This window comes from Gadus chalcogrammus, chromosome 8 (assembly GCF_026213295.1).
Source record: "Gadus chalcogrammus isolate NIFS_2021 chromosome 8, NIFS_Gcha_1.0, whole genome shotgun sequence".
In the NCBI taxonomy this organism is placed as follows: domain Eukaryota; kingdom Metazoa; phylum Chordata; class Actinopteri; order Gadiformes; family Gadidae; genus Gadus; species Gadus chalcogrammus.
Window position 1 is genome coordinate 19,031,464 of NC_079419.1, and position 14,379 is coordinate 19,045,842.

Below are 14,379 nucleotides of genomic sequence, written 5' to 3' on the forward strand. Positions count from 1 at the left end.
ACACACACACACACACACACACACACACACACACACACACACACACACACACACACACACACACACACACAGTCCCCCTCACCTCATGCAGCAGTTTCTCCAGCTTCTCCTGCAGCTCCACAAAGTAGCGGGAGGTGACCAGGCCGTTCTGGGACGTGTCCAGGCAGTCGCGGGCCAGCTCCACCAGCTGATGCTGGATGAAGCCCAGCACGCCGTCCGCAAGGGGCAGGGCACTGCCGGTGCACGACTCTGCGATGACATCCAGCAGACGACACTCCATCTGGGCCGTGGCCTGGGGAGAGGAGGGGCGGGGGGACGCACCAGGCATTTAGTATAGGGGAGGGGCGGGGGTATCGGCATTACACGGGACACCCTGCAAAACCCCGGAGAACTAAAACAATGAGAATGCAGCAAGGATGGTGTGAGATTCCAAAACGCGCATCGTAAAAAAAACTAAATAAAGGAGACTATGCATGGAATGGTAGTAGGATTGTTAACTGTGACGTGGTCGTTTAACGTCGCATTTAAAACAAGAAGTAAAAACAAGGAGCTCAGGTGGAGCTCGCCGTACCTTGGGGAAGCGTTCTTTGTAAACATGGTTCATCATAACAATCTCGTTGTCAAACGTCCCACAGGTCCGACCGGGGCTGCAGGAGAGAAACACAAACAAAACTTGCTTAAAAGATTGTAAATGTAGGAAGGACTGCCTATTTGGCTGGTGCAGAGAAAGGCATGTCTTCACACTGGATGCAAAGGAAATATTAACCGCATGTGGAAGACCTCAGAACAGACCATTCATTATCAGTTCCTCTACACGAATTGCTATCTTCTATCGTCGTCCCACAACAACACAGCAAAGTTGTAATTTGTTACTGAATCCAATATTGTATTGTATATATATTTATTTACTACAATTTGTATTGCCATACCACTTGAGCCACAGAGCATATGCACGTAAAACCTCAACGGATAACCATTCTCACCAACGATCTCCTTCTGACCACATCTGTTGTGCACGACGGTGTTCAGTTGCACTTTCTTGAATCGCGACACAGCCGTTGCAAATCAACGTACTGTCATCATCGACGACAGAAATAACCACCCCCCCTTGCACACCAACACAAAACAAGACATTACATGCTATTTCAGGGGGTCTCCTTGGAGTGGCTCACGCATGCCGTAGCACTAACGGTAAGCCTTGAGAGGTTTCCCATGAGCTGCCGTCTAGTTGAACGACGGGGCACCATCGCAGCATGGAAACACTCCCCTCGGCATCGTTTCACATAACACTTCTGCAAAGTCTATTTCGGGGCAATTGTAAAAACGCAATGTGTGTGCAGTCATTTCAGTGTGGGATTTGACCAACAGACAAGATGAATGCTTTTCCTGGTTAAATAAACAACGTTGGTTGCCTCAACGGAGACGGTTCCTTGGTGTTTCCTCCATGGTTTGGGCTGAAACTTGCAGCTAAGCATATCAAACGTTCCAATTATAAACCCACAAAGCAACCATCAGTCCAATTAGGTGATTTTCTTGGAGTGGATCGTTACTTTTAGATTGGTAGACAGTCTTAAAGAGTCGGAACAACACAGGGGGCATGCCCCTCATAACCGGGCCAAGCTAAAGACCTGTCCATCAGCCGGGGGTTTGATTCATAACATGCTCCTACTTCTGAGGATTAAAAGTCTGGACAAAACGTGTTCAGAACCCTTCAGCAGCCACGTCTCTAAATCACTGACCTAATCCATTACGAGATGACACTCTTCTCCACTTCTTAAGATTACTACGGTGAGACACCGTGACCACTGGGGCCAGCAGGTCCAGAACCTTCCATGTAGCCGACAGCCAGCTGGAACGCGTCACAGGAAACCCGATCCCAGACCAAGTCCCCACCGCCGCCGCCGCCACCGCCGCCACCTCCTCCTCCTCATCCCCCTCTCCCTCCTCCTCCTCCACCTCCTCCTCCTCCTCCTCCTCCACCTCCCCCCAGCCACTCATAAAGAGTGTCCAGAGGCCCTAGGCAGCAGCCTTTGGGGTCAGGTCAGAGCAACACCACGTCTGAGTGCTCCTTCTTTAGGAATGTGCACCACAGAGAGCAGCTCTGAGATAATGACCAATCTCCTGCGCTCCGCTCTCTGTAGATGGCGAGCATTCATGAGCTCACCAGACAGCCATGTTTAATGTTTCCACTCGAGCCACATCCCATTAGTCACGTTCAGCCTGTGCGGATGAAGTAGTCATCGTTTATCTCTCAGGATTATTCACAATGCTAAAGGGACCTTTCTTGTATCTGAAGAGGTTTTCCGCTCCGACCGTGCACGGAAACGCAGCAGCAGAAGTTCAGCTGTGCCTTCACACTGAAGATAGTGTTGTCACGGAATGGGACAGGTGGGAAGGTTGGCTGAAAGTACGCCTGGGGGAGAGTTGTAGGCAGGTCTGAAGATAGGCCTGAAATGGATCCGAAGGGTAGCTTGAAGCTAGTCCGGACCTAGAGCGAGGTCTGACGGTAGCATGAGGCTAGTCTAGCCCTAGAGCGAGGTCAGACGGTGGCCTGAAGCTAGCCTAGACCTAGAGATAGGTCTGTAGGTAGGTCTAAGCTGGATCTAGAGGTAGTTTGAAGGTGGGTGTGCCAGTAGATGTGCAGGGAGTCTAAAGGGGGTCATGTCTGAAATGGGTGTGAGCAGGTGTTGAGGTGTTGAGGTGTGTGGGCCTACCTGAGACTGCGGGAGCGGAGGCGTACGACGGGCGGGGCGTGGCCCGCCTCCTCGTCCGCCACGCTCTCTGTGCTCCGGAAGTGTTTGAACAGGAAGTGGAGGTCGTCCTGTGTGGGCTGGTGCGGCAGCTGGTGGAGCAACTCCTGGGAAGAGGAGGACTGGTGGTGGGGGTGGAGGAGGAAGGAGAAAGAGAAAGAGAAAGATCGGAGTGGAAAGAGGGTGATAGTGTTACACGTTTCATATTCCCATCAGCTTCCGATATTCAGAACATCCTGTTGTGCACGCGAGTCAGAACAATGCCGAAACACCCAATCGTCTGTGTCTCTCTCTCCGTCCAGTGAAGCTTCATGACCTGTATGTTTCTGCGTAGCTTTGGATATCACGTTGAAATAAATACTGATTTAGATATGTAGAACATTGGCCTGCCCTACAGTATGCTATGAATATAGTCGGCGGTAACGCCTACATCATTATTATTATGCAAGTTACATTTTTTTATATCCTTGATAGCGTGCGTTATGTTGTTATGTGGGCTCTTGTGTCATATCAGACCCTTCGCTTGCTTAGTTTGAACCTCTCTGAGCCACAATGTGTGAGATGCTGGGCCCTCTCGGTTTTATGAGACGCCTGCTCTGGGGGTCAGGTTTCACAAGAGACCTTCTGAGACGCACAACCGTTTAATCTGCCTTGAGACAGGAAGAAACCGCACGGCGAACAAGAGGCAGCACGGGGGGAAGCAGAGCGACATAAATAAAAACAGAATCAATAGCGGACAACGACAGACAGACAGACAGAGGGACGGAGAGAGAGGAAGGGAGAGCGAGGGTAACAGAGAGTAGGAGTTAGGGTTAACGGCAGTGAGAGAAAGGCAATCAGAAACTAGTCCAAAGAGGAAACCGGAGGAGGGTGAGCTGCGAGTGATGCGGGATAAAGGCCTCAGTGACAGCCAGGCCTGAAAGGAGCATTGTGCCCAGAGGCCTGACCTCACCGTCTCCGAGCCGTGTGGTGCACGCCGTCGCAAATGCTGCCTGGACAGAAGGCCCGCTTATTGTTCTGCTTTTGGTTTTTTATTCACAGACCGCAATTTCAAGGCCCCAGATTCCTCCCTGGGTAGATAACCTGTCAGCAGCCAGCTAACCATATAACCAGCTAACTCCCTCACCTGCCTCAGTCAACCAACACAAGAAGTGTCAAACGAGGAAATGAGCTGTTATGTTAATATTTGCCGGGCAATGATGTCATCTAGAGAAAGGAAAAACCTGAAAAACACCTTCCAATGTTTTTCTAGCGATCAGCCCAACCAAATTCCGGTACTTTTCCAGGGTTTCTGGAAAGGCGGTTAAAATGGGCAGCAATAAAGTCAAATAAACATAACTCACAGCTGACGGTTTGGTGATGAGCACTGTGCTCGACCTACAATCCTGCTTTGCTTGTCAAAGTGTATAAAAGCTGCATAAACAAAAACAGCAAAAGGAAATGGCGGTTGTGTCACTTGGACACGTGGTTGGTGTCTGTAGGCATCTGTGAGCAACATGGCTAACCCTCTCTAATGACCTGTACCTCGCTGTTCATCACTTTGGATAAAAGCAGACATGATAATCTAATAGCAATGAATGATGATGATAAAGAAGTAGAAATCTGTTAGCGATGCCTCACTGCAGAACACATCCCTCTATCATGATAAAAAACAATGCACCTCAAGTGAAAATTGTCCATCCCAATCTGTACGTCTTTATCTCAATCTTTAACGACACAAGGTCTAAAACTTTCTGAAATGTCGAGGTGGATCCCATCCAATTTGATGTTAAAAACACGCAACCATTGAAACCCGATTTATATCAATATAAATTCATAAAAGATATCCAAAGCTTGTCCCGTCAGCTGTCTCTAAAGTCATATAAATGAAAGCCAGGGATAAAGGTCACTGTAATCTGAGCAGTAGCGACATCATCACAGTCTTTAGCTACCAGGCTGCAGCAGCCGTCTGCCTGGCAGCCTGGAGGACCCTCTGCCTGGTGGCTCCGTACTGACACGCCGAGGCAACCCCTCCCGGGGCACTGGTTTACAAAGCAGATGCATATTTGATGAAGTCAAGGGGGAGGCACAACACACAGATACACAATGCAAGAGAGCGCGCGCGCGTGTGCGCGTGTTCAATGGTGATGGTGATGATTTTGGTGAGAGCGCCGTGAGAGCGCCGTAAGGGTGTGAGAGACAGAGACAGAGAGCCACGCAGCCGGGGAGAGAGAGAGAGGCGGGACGGCAGGGGGTGTTGTGTGAGCGTACTCACCGACACCGAGGAGCTGGGCGGGTTGGTGCAGTAACCAGAGGACGGAACAGAAGCCACAGACCACCGCCTTCCATCCGCTCTGCAGACAACACCGTGAACAACAACCCCGTCAGACGACTAGAACACTACTATTGATATGATGCATCTGTCAATGTTTTGGGTTCGGCCTTTACTGTTTAGAGATTGAAACATTTAGACTTTGTTATTCAGGTACATGACGTTTTAATGTTCCCCTATCACAAAATCTTAAAAAGAGTATGTATACAGTGAATATCAATTAGATCATTTTTTTTATAAAAGAGGATAAGTGAAATGTGATACCTTTCGTTGCGGGCCAGTTGACTACAGGAGAAGGACATCACAGAGAGAGAGACATAGAGATACAGGGAGAAGAGAAAAGGATATGGGGTGAGAGAGTACAGGGATTAACGATGGTGACCAGCAATGCCTTTCTGACCGTTTTGTCCTGTCTGTCCCAAATCACCACCAGCAGGGAGCTACTGCACACCGACTGAGCTACCGTCCTGCTCCATCACACGACAACAACAATAACTGTCCCTAGCTCATGTCCACCGTCAACCTCAAGCATTTCATCTTTTCATTTCGTATCAGGTTACTAATATTACACCCCAGGCTCATCCTGCTCTTTCGCCTGCCCTTTATCTGATTCAACCGAGATCCACAAAGAGAGCGCAAGCCTGTTTGTTTGACTAGATCTTAGGATAGATTCAACGCCACACACAGATGAAATGTATTTTCTTCTTTTTTTCGATGAGGTTAATACTGGGGAGAGGAGCAGCTTATGTTTGTATGGGTAGGGTTACAGTTGAATCAGAGGGGACATAACAACATTGGGAGAACACTTTCGTTGGGGAACCATGACGTGCTCGAGCAGAGGGGATTAGCCTCTGTAATAACACAAGCGGCGTGGCTCATCTGGTACATATCCAATATCTGTCACCGGCTCCAGTGTGATATTGAATGCTGCGCTTCATGCATCACTCCTGTGAGGTTGGAGGGATTGGGATCATTCATTTGAATGGATATGGAATCCATTTTGGAGAATCCCTTACAATCAAGTCATTATTGATACCGGCTATCGATACTTTTGCATTATTTGAAGGAAAGGCGGGACAATAAAAACATTTGTCACAGAACTTTTTTTACTTTTATTGTTTAACTGATTTATTTTTTTGGTGTCATGTTTAAGTATTTGGTTTTCACACTAAAGTGTTGGTTAATGCTTATTATTTTTGGATGAGTAATTTACCGTCTTGTACAGGATATTTTTACCATGGTAAATAGTAATAATAATATCAAATGTATATTAGTTATTAGAGTATATTAGTTAGGAATATTAGTATTATGACTGTATGATGCTGCATACATTGCCTGTTAATTGGTCTATTCAATCTTGCATTTTTATCCAGGAAACTTAAAACCTTATATCGCTATTGGAAAATGTATTTTTAAACTCTCAGATGTTGGCATGTTTAAAACAAATGGAAGAAAACATGGAGCAGATCTCTAGTCATTACATTTAAGAAGGTCAGAAAACAAGCTGGCCAGAGGAACGCAATAGGCAGCTGTTTAGCCAGCAGCAAGATTCATATTCATACATATTCTTGGATTATATCAATTGTACATCATTTCATTGAATGGGATTTGGTAAGAAGTTGGGGTGAATGCACCGTGAGTGAAGGACTGTCCTGCAATGGCGTTGGTGGTGTTCCAGTATCAGTTAAAGGAACTTGTTTTTGGTGTTACACGATGCGCAACGTTGAGGTGCTTAAGACTTGATTTTGGGTGTGCCCCCCACCTTACAAGAAATTACTTTGCGCATAAATGGCATTTCGCTTCCTCCTAAACTTTGGCTTCCCTGTATTGTAGCCAAGCCTTTGAACGTTTGCACGGTTAGCCATCCTATCAAACCACCCACTGACCAAATGAGAAAGGAAACATCAAGGGGGTAAGCCAATTCAACTCTTCTTTGTTTAGTTTAACGGCGATTGGCAGGCAATTCACTTGAATTCCCTAACTTCATTAGGCAATCGATGTATGTTTGTGAATAGGGATGCACCGAAATGAAAATTCATGGCCGAAACCGAAACCGAATATACTGAAACAGTTGAACGAAAGCCGAAACCGAATACCGAATGTGGCTTTTGCTGTTTTTCATTCATTTTGTTTTAATTTTTCATCATTGCATAAATCAAACAATTAAATGACCTTTATAAACTTTTTTGTCTTGCTTTTCAATAAAAAAATATCCATTACAAATTTGATACAAAATATTTATTTAATACCGAACGTTTTCTAACATTCCGGCCTTTTTACTCCTTCGGAAAATTATGTTTTAGGCCATTTTCGGTGGCCGAATATACGGTGCCTCCCTATTTGTAAACCAATGTTTTAATTCAAAAGGACATGACTCGTCTCTTGAGATATAATATATGTTGTAGGACCCGCAAGACTTGATAGCAGTACCGATAGGCTCGGATCTTATGATTTTCAGGTTTTTAGAAATTGTGAACCCGGTCCTTACTGACCCGGGTCTCAATCCCCATTCCTACACACCGAAGGAGATATCTTCTAAACAACAATCCAAAAGAGAATATGTGGCTCTGCACTCGTCCGACAACAAATTGAGTCAGTAGAGCTCTACAAAGTGCAGTCACAGCAGCGCTTTCAGAAAAAATAAATCTGAAATGATTTAGATGAGTCATGCAGTATGGTGCCAAGAAAATTCCTTCCATCGTCTCCAAAGGTGTATTCCGTGGTGGTTTCAGCGAACCTAATGTAATAAAACTCCAAAGCAACTCAAAGCCATTGTAAGTAATTAACTATAAATAATACTTCCTTAAAGTGGGTACGAAAACAAATCGACTGATGGGCTAGAACCTCTCCCTCTCTCTCGCTACGGTCGGCTGTTCATACTCTTCTGAGGACAGGATGGAACCCACTCGCAGCAGTTGTTCTGTTATCACGGCTGCCCTGGGTGATGCCTGAGTGCAATGACTTCCTGGCTTTTAACTGGCTTGACCAATGCCAAACTGCCACGAGCCCCACCTCCCCACCTCACAACACCCCCCACCTACCAACCTGCAGCCAGGCCTTCTTCTTGCTGGCTGCTTGGTTTGGATTTATTCAAATTAAAACTTTCCAACTACCAATTTTTCATCAAAGTCAAGGAAATCCTACAAGACACTCTTTAATAGGGTGTCTTGTTAAGAAGCTAGAAAACTTCAATGTTGTTTTTGTTCGTATTTTGTACAGTTCTTACCTGCGGGCAAACTGGAAGTTGGCAGATGAGCTGGTGGACACATTTCTGGGGCTCTCTGCCGGACTGCTACCAGCTAGACAAACACAAGCAGGCGTGCAGTCAACCATCAAAAGACATGCATGCATTCAACCATCAAACTGTCGACAAGGATCCAGATATGTGAATTTAGTTGACGTGTCTACAGTATACCGCTTGTATATTCCCCCCCTAATGAGTCGGATGTGTTTACACTAGTTCATCGTTCGAGTCACTGTCGGTTGGAACAAAACTCCTTTCCCACTTTCATTCATCGTCGGTACCAACACATATGATCCAACCCCCTCCTTGTCTGCTGAACCACAGGCTCAACCTTGCCTTCACTACATGACTTACCATCTTAACCATTGGCCCCGCACCTCATGTGACACTGTGTCAAAACAAAACGCCTGGCTTAGTGCCACCACGTCAATTGCTCGGCTTTCACTGACAACTCCCATGTTGCTTTGCAACTCCACTCAGACCCGTTGGCCTGGTGTGAACCTGTCTGTCTGTCGGTCTGTCTGTCTGTCTGTCTCACACACACACACACAAGCATGTACCTGTGGCCAGAGGGAGGGGGGACAGCGGCCGTGATAGCGTGGGCGACGGGGTGCCGATGGCCAGACTCCGCCTCTTATTGTTGCGAGCCCTACATGGAGAGAGAGGAAGGAGGAGGGGGGGGGGGGGGGGAGAGACTTGTTGATGCAATATGGTTTACAATAACAATAAAGCACAGACAGACGCTCACAGTACTGGAGTCTGGTGTTTGTTGTTTTGGCTCTGTGTTATTCAGCTGTCTTTTCTATGCATGCTGTAGATGGACAGCAATCTAAAGATGTACACACACGTCTATCGCCGCTACAAATATGATGGGAACTGGGACTTGATTTTGGTTTGCTTTCCTGTGTATTCCAAAAATCCTCTTCGTTCCCATTAGCATCATATTGTGATGTTCATCCTGGATATGTCATGGATGCCAGTTTATTCTAAAATATAATAAGGCAGGGGCTCAAACCAATAAAGTTATAATGGTCTCAAAAGGGGAGACTGGAGATTGGGTCAGAGAGGGGTATCTGGGGCCCAAACTAAACTTAAGGTGGACTTGGGACAAACAAAGAAATACCCAGACTCATTAAATGGCATACCATGGACGTTATCAGTTAAGTAAATAAACACAGAGTGAGCCATTCAATCACTACTGGCTTATAGGAGGAGTCTGGATAGATAGAGAAAATTGAATCAAAACAACAATGTGCCCCAGCAGGATCATGTGACGGGAGTTGTCCGCACACATCATTGATGGAACTATTCATGGTTCTGCACTAGGAACAACAGTGCCAGTGTAAGGCAGTATGAACTAGTGGTAGTGCTGGGCGGGTTTACAGAGGACAGCGAATGGGGATGGATGCTTGCCAACTATTGGTGAGCTGACATGTTTTATCCAGTCTATCGGTAGAAGAGACTCCATTAAGGCATTAGTCATCATGTTATTGAAGCTCAAATGTGCCAACTGCAGTGCTGCCATATTTCCGAAACATACGGTTTTATTTCCTCAGCTGTTACATTAAACTAGGTACTGGACAGCATCAATATGACCGGGGGGGGGTCGAGCAGGTTACCACCACTATGCATAAAAACAAAGACGCAGTCTGTGTGTTGTTTCATAATAAAAGGGAATTTAGTATAAATTCGTCAGTAACACATTTATGTATTATCATCCCCTGTAGGATATTGTGTCCCTTTACAGGGTCTGTTTGCGACTGCTGGCAGCTTCTCCAGGACAATAAACCCATGTTACTGCTGCTGCTGTCCCACCACACCAGGGGCCACTAGGGCCACCACATCGGGGGCCACTTGGGCCCACACACCGATGACCACTGGGGTCCACCACATCGGGCTCCACTAGGCCCTAGTGGACCCCGGTGCGTGGACCCCTTTGTGGGGGCCCTAGTGAATATGGCCACGACATTGGGCTCCACTTGGGCCACGTTCCTGTCCGGAAACCACACACACAGGACGGATGTATCGACACACCAGGAGGCTGATGTTGACACCGAGAGACCACCAGAGCCGGATTAGGTTAGCCGGTCATGTTAGCATGGTGTACATAGCTGTGTGTTCAGAGTAAATACACAATAACACGCCTCGATCGAGGCGTTCAACACATCGCAGTTGGTCCAGCCATGCAAGGGAGGGACAGCTCAGCCCACAGAAGTGCAGAATAATAATGAATACAGGCCAACAAGCACACCCTTCATGCAATACTGTGCATATTACTACAACTTGGTTATGGTCTTTTATTTACCCCTTTGTTCTTTTCATCATGTTCCCAGTTACAAAACTGGTTTTGTAGCTCGGCAAGAGCGTCCAGTAGTGGTTTTGGTCGGACATGATGGGAGTGGAGAAGGCAAAGAGTCCCGAACTGAGAATCGTCCTCTACTAGTAAAGAAGTGTTTTCATGATAAAAGGATCGAATCCCTTCATTTTCCCCTTGTCCAAATTATTTCTGGTAGTAAAGCACGCCACGTCCAAAACGATAAAGTCCTTGTAGCGTCGGCTCAAAGCGATTCTTTACACCGGGCAGGGCAGCCCAGTAGACCGCCAATGGGCTTGACATCCCCGCCTCAGTTTTCCACTTTGCCTTGTTTTATTGAGCAAAAAGAAAACTTCCATTAGTCCTTCGCTGAGGCTTTGGTCGGGTGGTCTCTTCGCCCAAACAGTACAGTGATAGAAAGTTTCCACCGAGGCAGCCTTGATGCGACCATGTCAGCAGCAGCAGCAGCAGCACATCTTGAGAGGAGAGGTGGGGCCAATGTGGGAGAGGAAGTGGTCATAAGACAAGGGTACTGGGACGGTCATGGAGTTCACGTGTTCTACTGAAGCGATTCCCAACCCATGGTCCCCGGACCGTAGCCGGTTCGTGGACGACGTTAGAAACAGGACTCGAATTTTATATACATACGATTTTGGGTCACAGGTGAATGTTCTTGTGGTTCTCTTATAAATTGTAGTTTTTACATTATTTATATTGTTGAAGGGATCCTGAGACTCAATCGTTTCATTGCTGTTGCTCTAATTGTTGTGAATAAATAAACCATCTTGAAAAAAAGCCACATCCAAAATTCTGCATCTAAAAAAAATGGGCATTGAAATTGTCTGCCAGATCTCCAATTTTTTTTTATGAATATGCCGGTCCTTGGAACAAACAAGGTTGGGAACCCCTGTCCTACAGTATTCAGTTTCCCTCTTTTATAATTTCTAGCAATAGCTCTTTAAGCTTGGCTTTATTTAGCCTAAATCGAATAGTTGCGTACAGCTATGGTTGTAAAGATGACCCATTTACAAATAGATGGATACATTATTTCTATATAATAATTAGATGAATCCACATGGGAAATGAGCTTACCATACATCACTTAAAATCAAGAATCAACAACATATTGACGCTGTAATATAATTAACTTTTATTAAAATGCTGATTAAATCTTTGGCAAAGAATAATTTAATAATCCAAATTAACCCCCAAAAAATTGTTTTCCTCACTTATATGGGTCGCGGTTGACAGTTAAAGAACTGAGTACATCTTTAGTGCCATGCAGAATAACAAGTCGGACCTCGAGGCTGTTGCTTTCAGTCGGAGGTTGCTTGACTTGGTGTCCATGGCGGCAGCTAACATGCCACACTATGGAACCCAACTGGTGATAACTCTGTGAAATCATGTGATTTGTTCACATCCACAGCACAATGAAAGACAACAACAAAACATAAACCAAAAAAGACAACATGAAAAGCTTCTTTCTCAAAGCTCTTCCATGCTATTGTTGCCTCTCCGATACAATATCGCAGAATATCACATCAATAACTATCAGATCAACTTTATAAAGTTGTATAAAAAAATAGTTCCCAGCAGCTGTTTGCCTACAGTCTGTTGAAGACAAGCTGAAAGCTGGTCCATTGTGCTGATGGTAAACTGTATTGAGCCCTATCTCGCTGCCAGCCCATAGGAGGATTTGTTGTTAAACCTGTCCGGGCAGTGAAACCCATCCGACATTCAGCTTGAGGCTGCGGTCAAAGCTCTCACTGCTCACTACGAAAAGAGCCATGCAAATATCAGTGAGAGAGAGAGAGAGAGAGAGAGAGAGAGAGAGAGAGAGAGAGAGAGAGAGAGAGAGAGGAGAGAGAGAGAGAGAGAAGAGAGAGAGAGAGGAGAGAGAGAGAGAGGGGGGGGGGTGAGAGAGAGAGGGGGGGGTGAGAGAGAGGGGGGGGTGAGAGAGAGAGAGAGAGGGGGGGGTGAGAGAGAGAGAGAGAGAGAGAGAAGAGAGAGAATATATTTAAATAGGTTTAAATAGATTGAAGGTACTTACACATTTCCTCTACGTGGTAAACTTAACTCCTTCTGAAAGGGAGAGAATAAGGAAGATAAGGGAAAGGCTGCTAAGACGTTCCTGTTTGTCCATGTTTTCATGTCCACAGATGCATCAATGCACAAATTGCTGTTTATACAGAAAAAGGCGTGCCTGCACTAAACAAGAAGATTAATTTCCCCTTTTCATTTTAAATGAAAACACACACTGTGTTGGACAGTACTGTCATTGTTTTTTGTGTATAGCAGAAAAATATAAAATTTGTGTATAGGAAAAATATACAATATTTTATGTGGCTTTTGAAGATATGTATACTTATACTTTAAATTGAATTCAGTATTTGGTGTTAATGAAAATAAGAGAAGATAAAGAGGATTCACTTTTTGTTATATTGGTTACATTGTTATATTTAAAGGGAAACTAAGCATTTCACTTAATGGAGACTCTCTCTCTCTCTCTCTCTCTCTCTCTCTCTCTCTCTCTCTCTCTCTCTCTCTCTCTCTCTCTCTCTCTCTCTCTCATTCTTCCTAACCTACGTAACAGTCAAATGTTGATTCCTCATTCCCCAATCAAACACATTATTTATGCATTATTTATTTAAATCTCTGGCCTCCTCTTCCCTGTGGTCCTTGTGCAGCAGGGAGATAATTAGCTCTGTTGTGGCCTAGATCTCATGTGAGCCAAGTGGGTCTTTAGAATGTTGTTGGTAGGCGCTCAGGGCAACAGGAGCATAGTGGACAGAAAGATGTACATGATTAATTGAAGTGTGTGTGTGTTCCCTAACAATTCAATTATCTCACACTACAGAGAAGTTGGAATCCAGAGGCCCTGAAAAGGGTATGGAGAATATCCTGTAACAGGTCCTAATATTTTGGTTTCTTGTGTGAAAGAGGAAGTAACATTGCTACAATAAATTTGTATCAAATTGATTCACAGTCAAGTGCACTGACTTAATCATCTCCTCTGATACATATTGCAACCCGTTAACGTTTACCTTCGCTAAAAGCAAAACATTCTGAATGAATATAATGAATCAATGCCCATACAGTTCAGCACTAGATTACCTGCATTTTCATCATCAATTAGTAATGAGTATTGAGTTAATTGTTTCTTTTTTTTGCTTGTTCCCTTGTTGGTTGTTGTTTTACATAAAAATAAAGATGATATATGTAGATTGTTACAATAGTGATTTAAGGAATATCTAGCTACCATGTATCCATCAATACAAATAGCCTTATATTGTGCATGTGCATTAAATGTTCTTTCAAATAAAATATGTAAAACTATCACTTTCCTAATGAGCCTAGAACGAGAAAGGGAAGCTGTTTGGATAAGTTAAATCTTTGTTTAATCAGAAAACAGCTGAACCTTCTTAAAACTCCTCCTCGTCCACAATTCTCGATAACATCCTCGACACATTATAGGACTACGGGAATGGGTCTGCCAATCCTGGGATTCTATGCCCCTGTCACCAAGGCAACCCAGGGATGGAGATTCACCAAAGCGCCTACAGTCTGTAGTAGGTTGTATTCTCCTATTAAATTGCAGTTGTGCCCTTATTTAATCACCATATTGTTCGTAAGTATAAAGGAATGCGCATTGGTTGGAGGCAATTTGATTAGTCAGTGATATGCCCATTGCCACAATTAAAGCAGCACGTTGAATAGCTACTCCTCATAATAATAACAATTCTGAACCCAATCATATAAA

The 14,379-nt window shown here is 44.9% G+C and overlaps 1 protein-coding gene across 2 annotated transcripts in view; it reads right to left on the reverse strand.

Annotated features, from left to right (window-relative positions):
• The window catches only part of mast3a (microtubule associated serine/threonine kinase 3a), a 34,274-nt gene that overhangs the window by 19,423 nt on the left and 472 nt on the right, over nt 1–14,379 (reverse strand). The window contains exons 1-9 of one of the 2 annotated variants that reach the window (XM_056597089.1): nt 12,670–12,687; nt 10,611–11,095; nt 8,866–8,954; nt 8,288–8,360; nt 5,326–5,346; nt 5,005–5,083; nt 2,715–2,872; nt 572–647; nt 83–292 (exon numbers count right to left, since the gene is read on the reverse strand). In XM_056597089.1, coding sequence (XP_056453064.1) covers nt 83–292; nt 572–647; nt 2,715–2,872; nt 5,005–5,083; nt 5,326–5,346; nt 8,288–8,360; nt 8,866–8,954; nt 10,611–10,696 — 792 coding nt within the window. In that variant the 5' untranslated portion in view covers nt 10,697–11,095; nt 12,670–12,687. Of the gene's footprint in view, nt 1–82; nt 293–571; nt 648–2,714; nt 2,873–5,004; nt 5,084–5,325; nt 5,347–8,287; nt 8,361–8,865; nt 8,955–10,610; nt 11,096–12,669; nt 12,702–14,379 lie in introns of those variants that run through there. The other variant, XM_056597090.1, reaches the window with a different exon arrangement.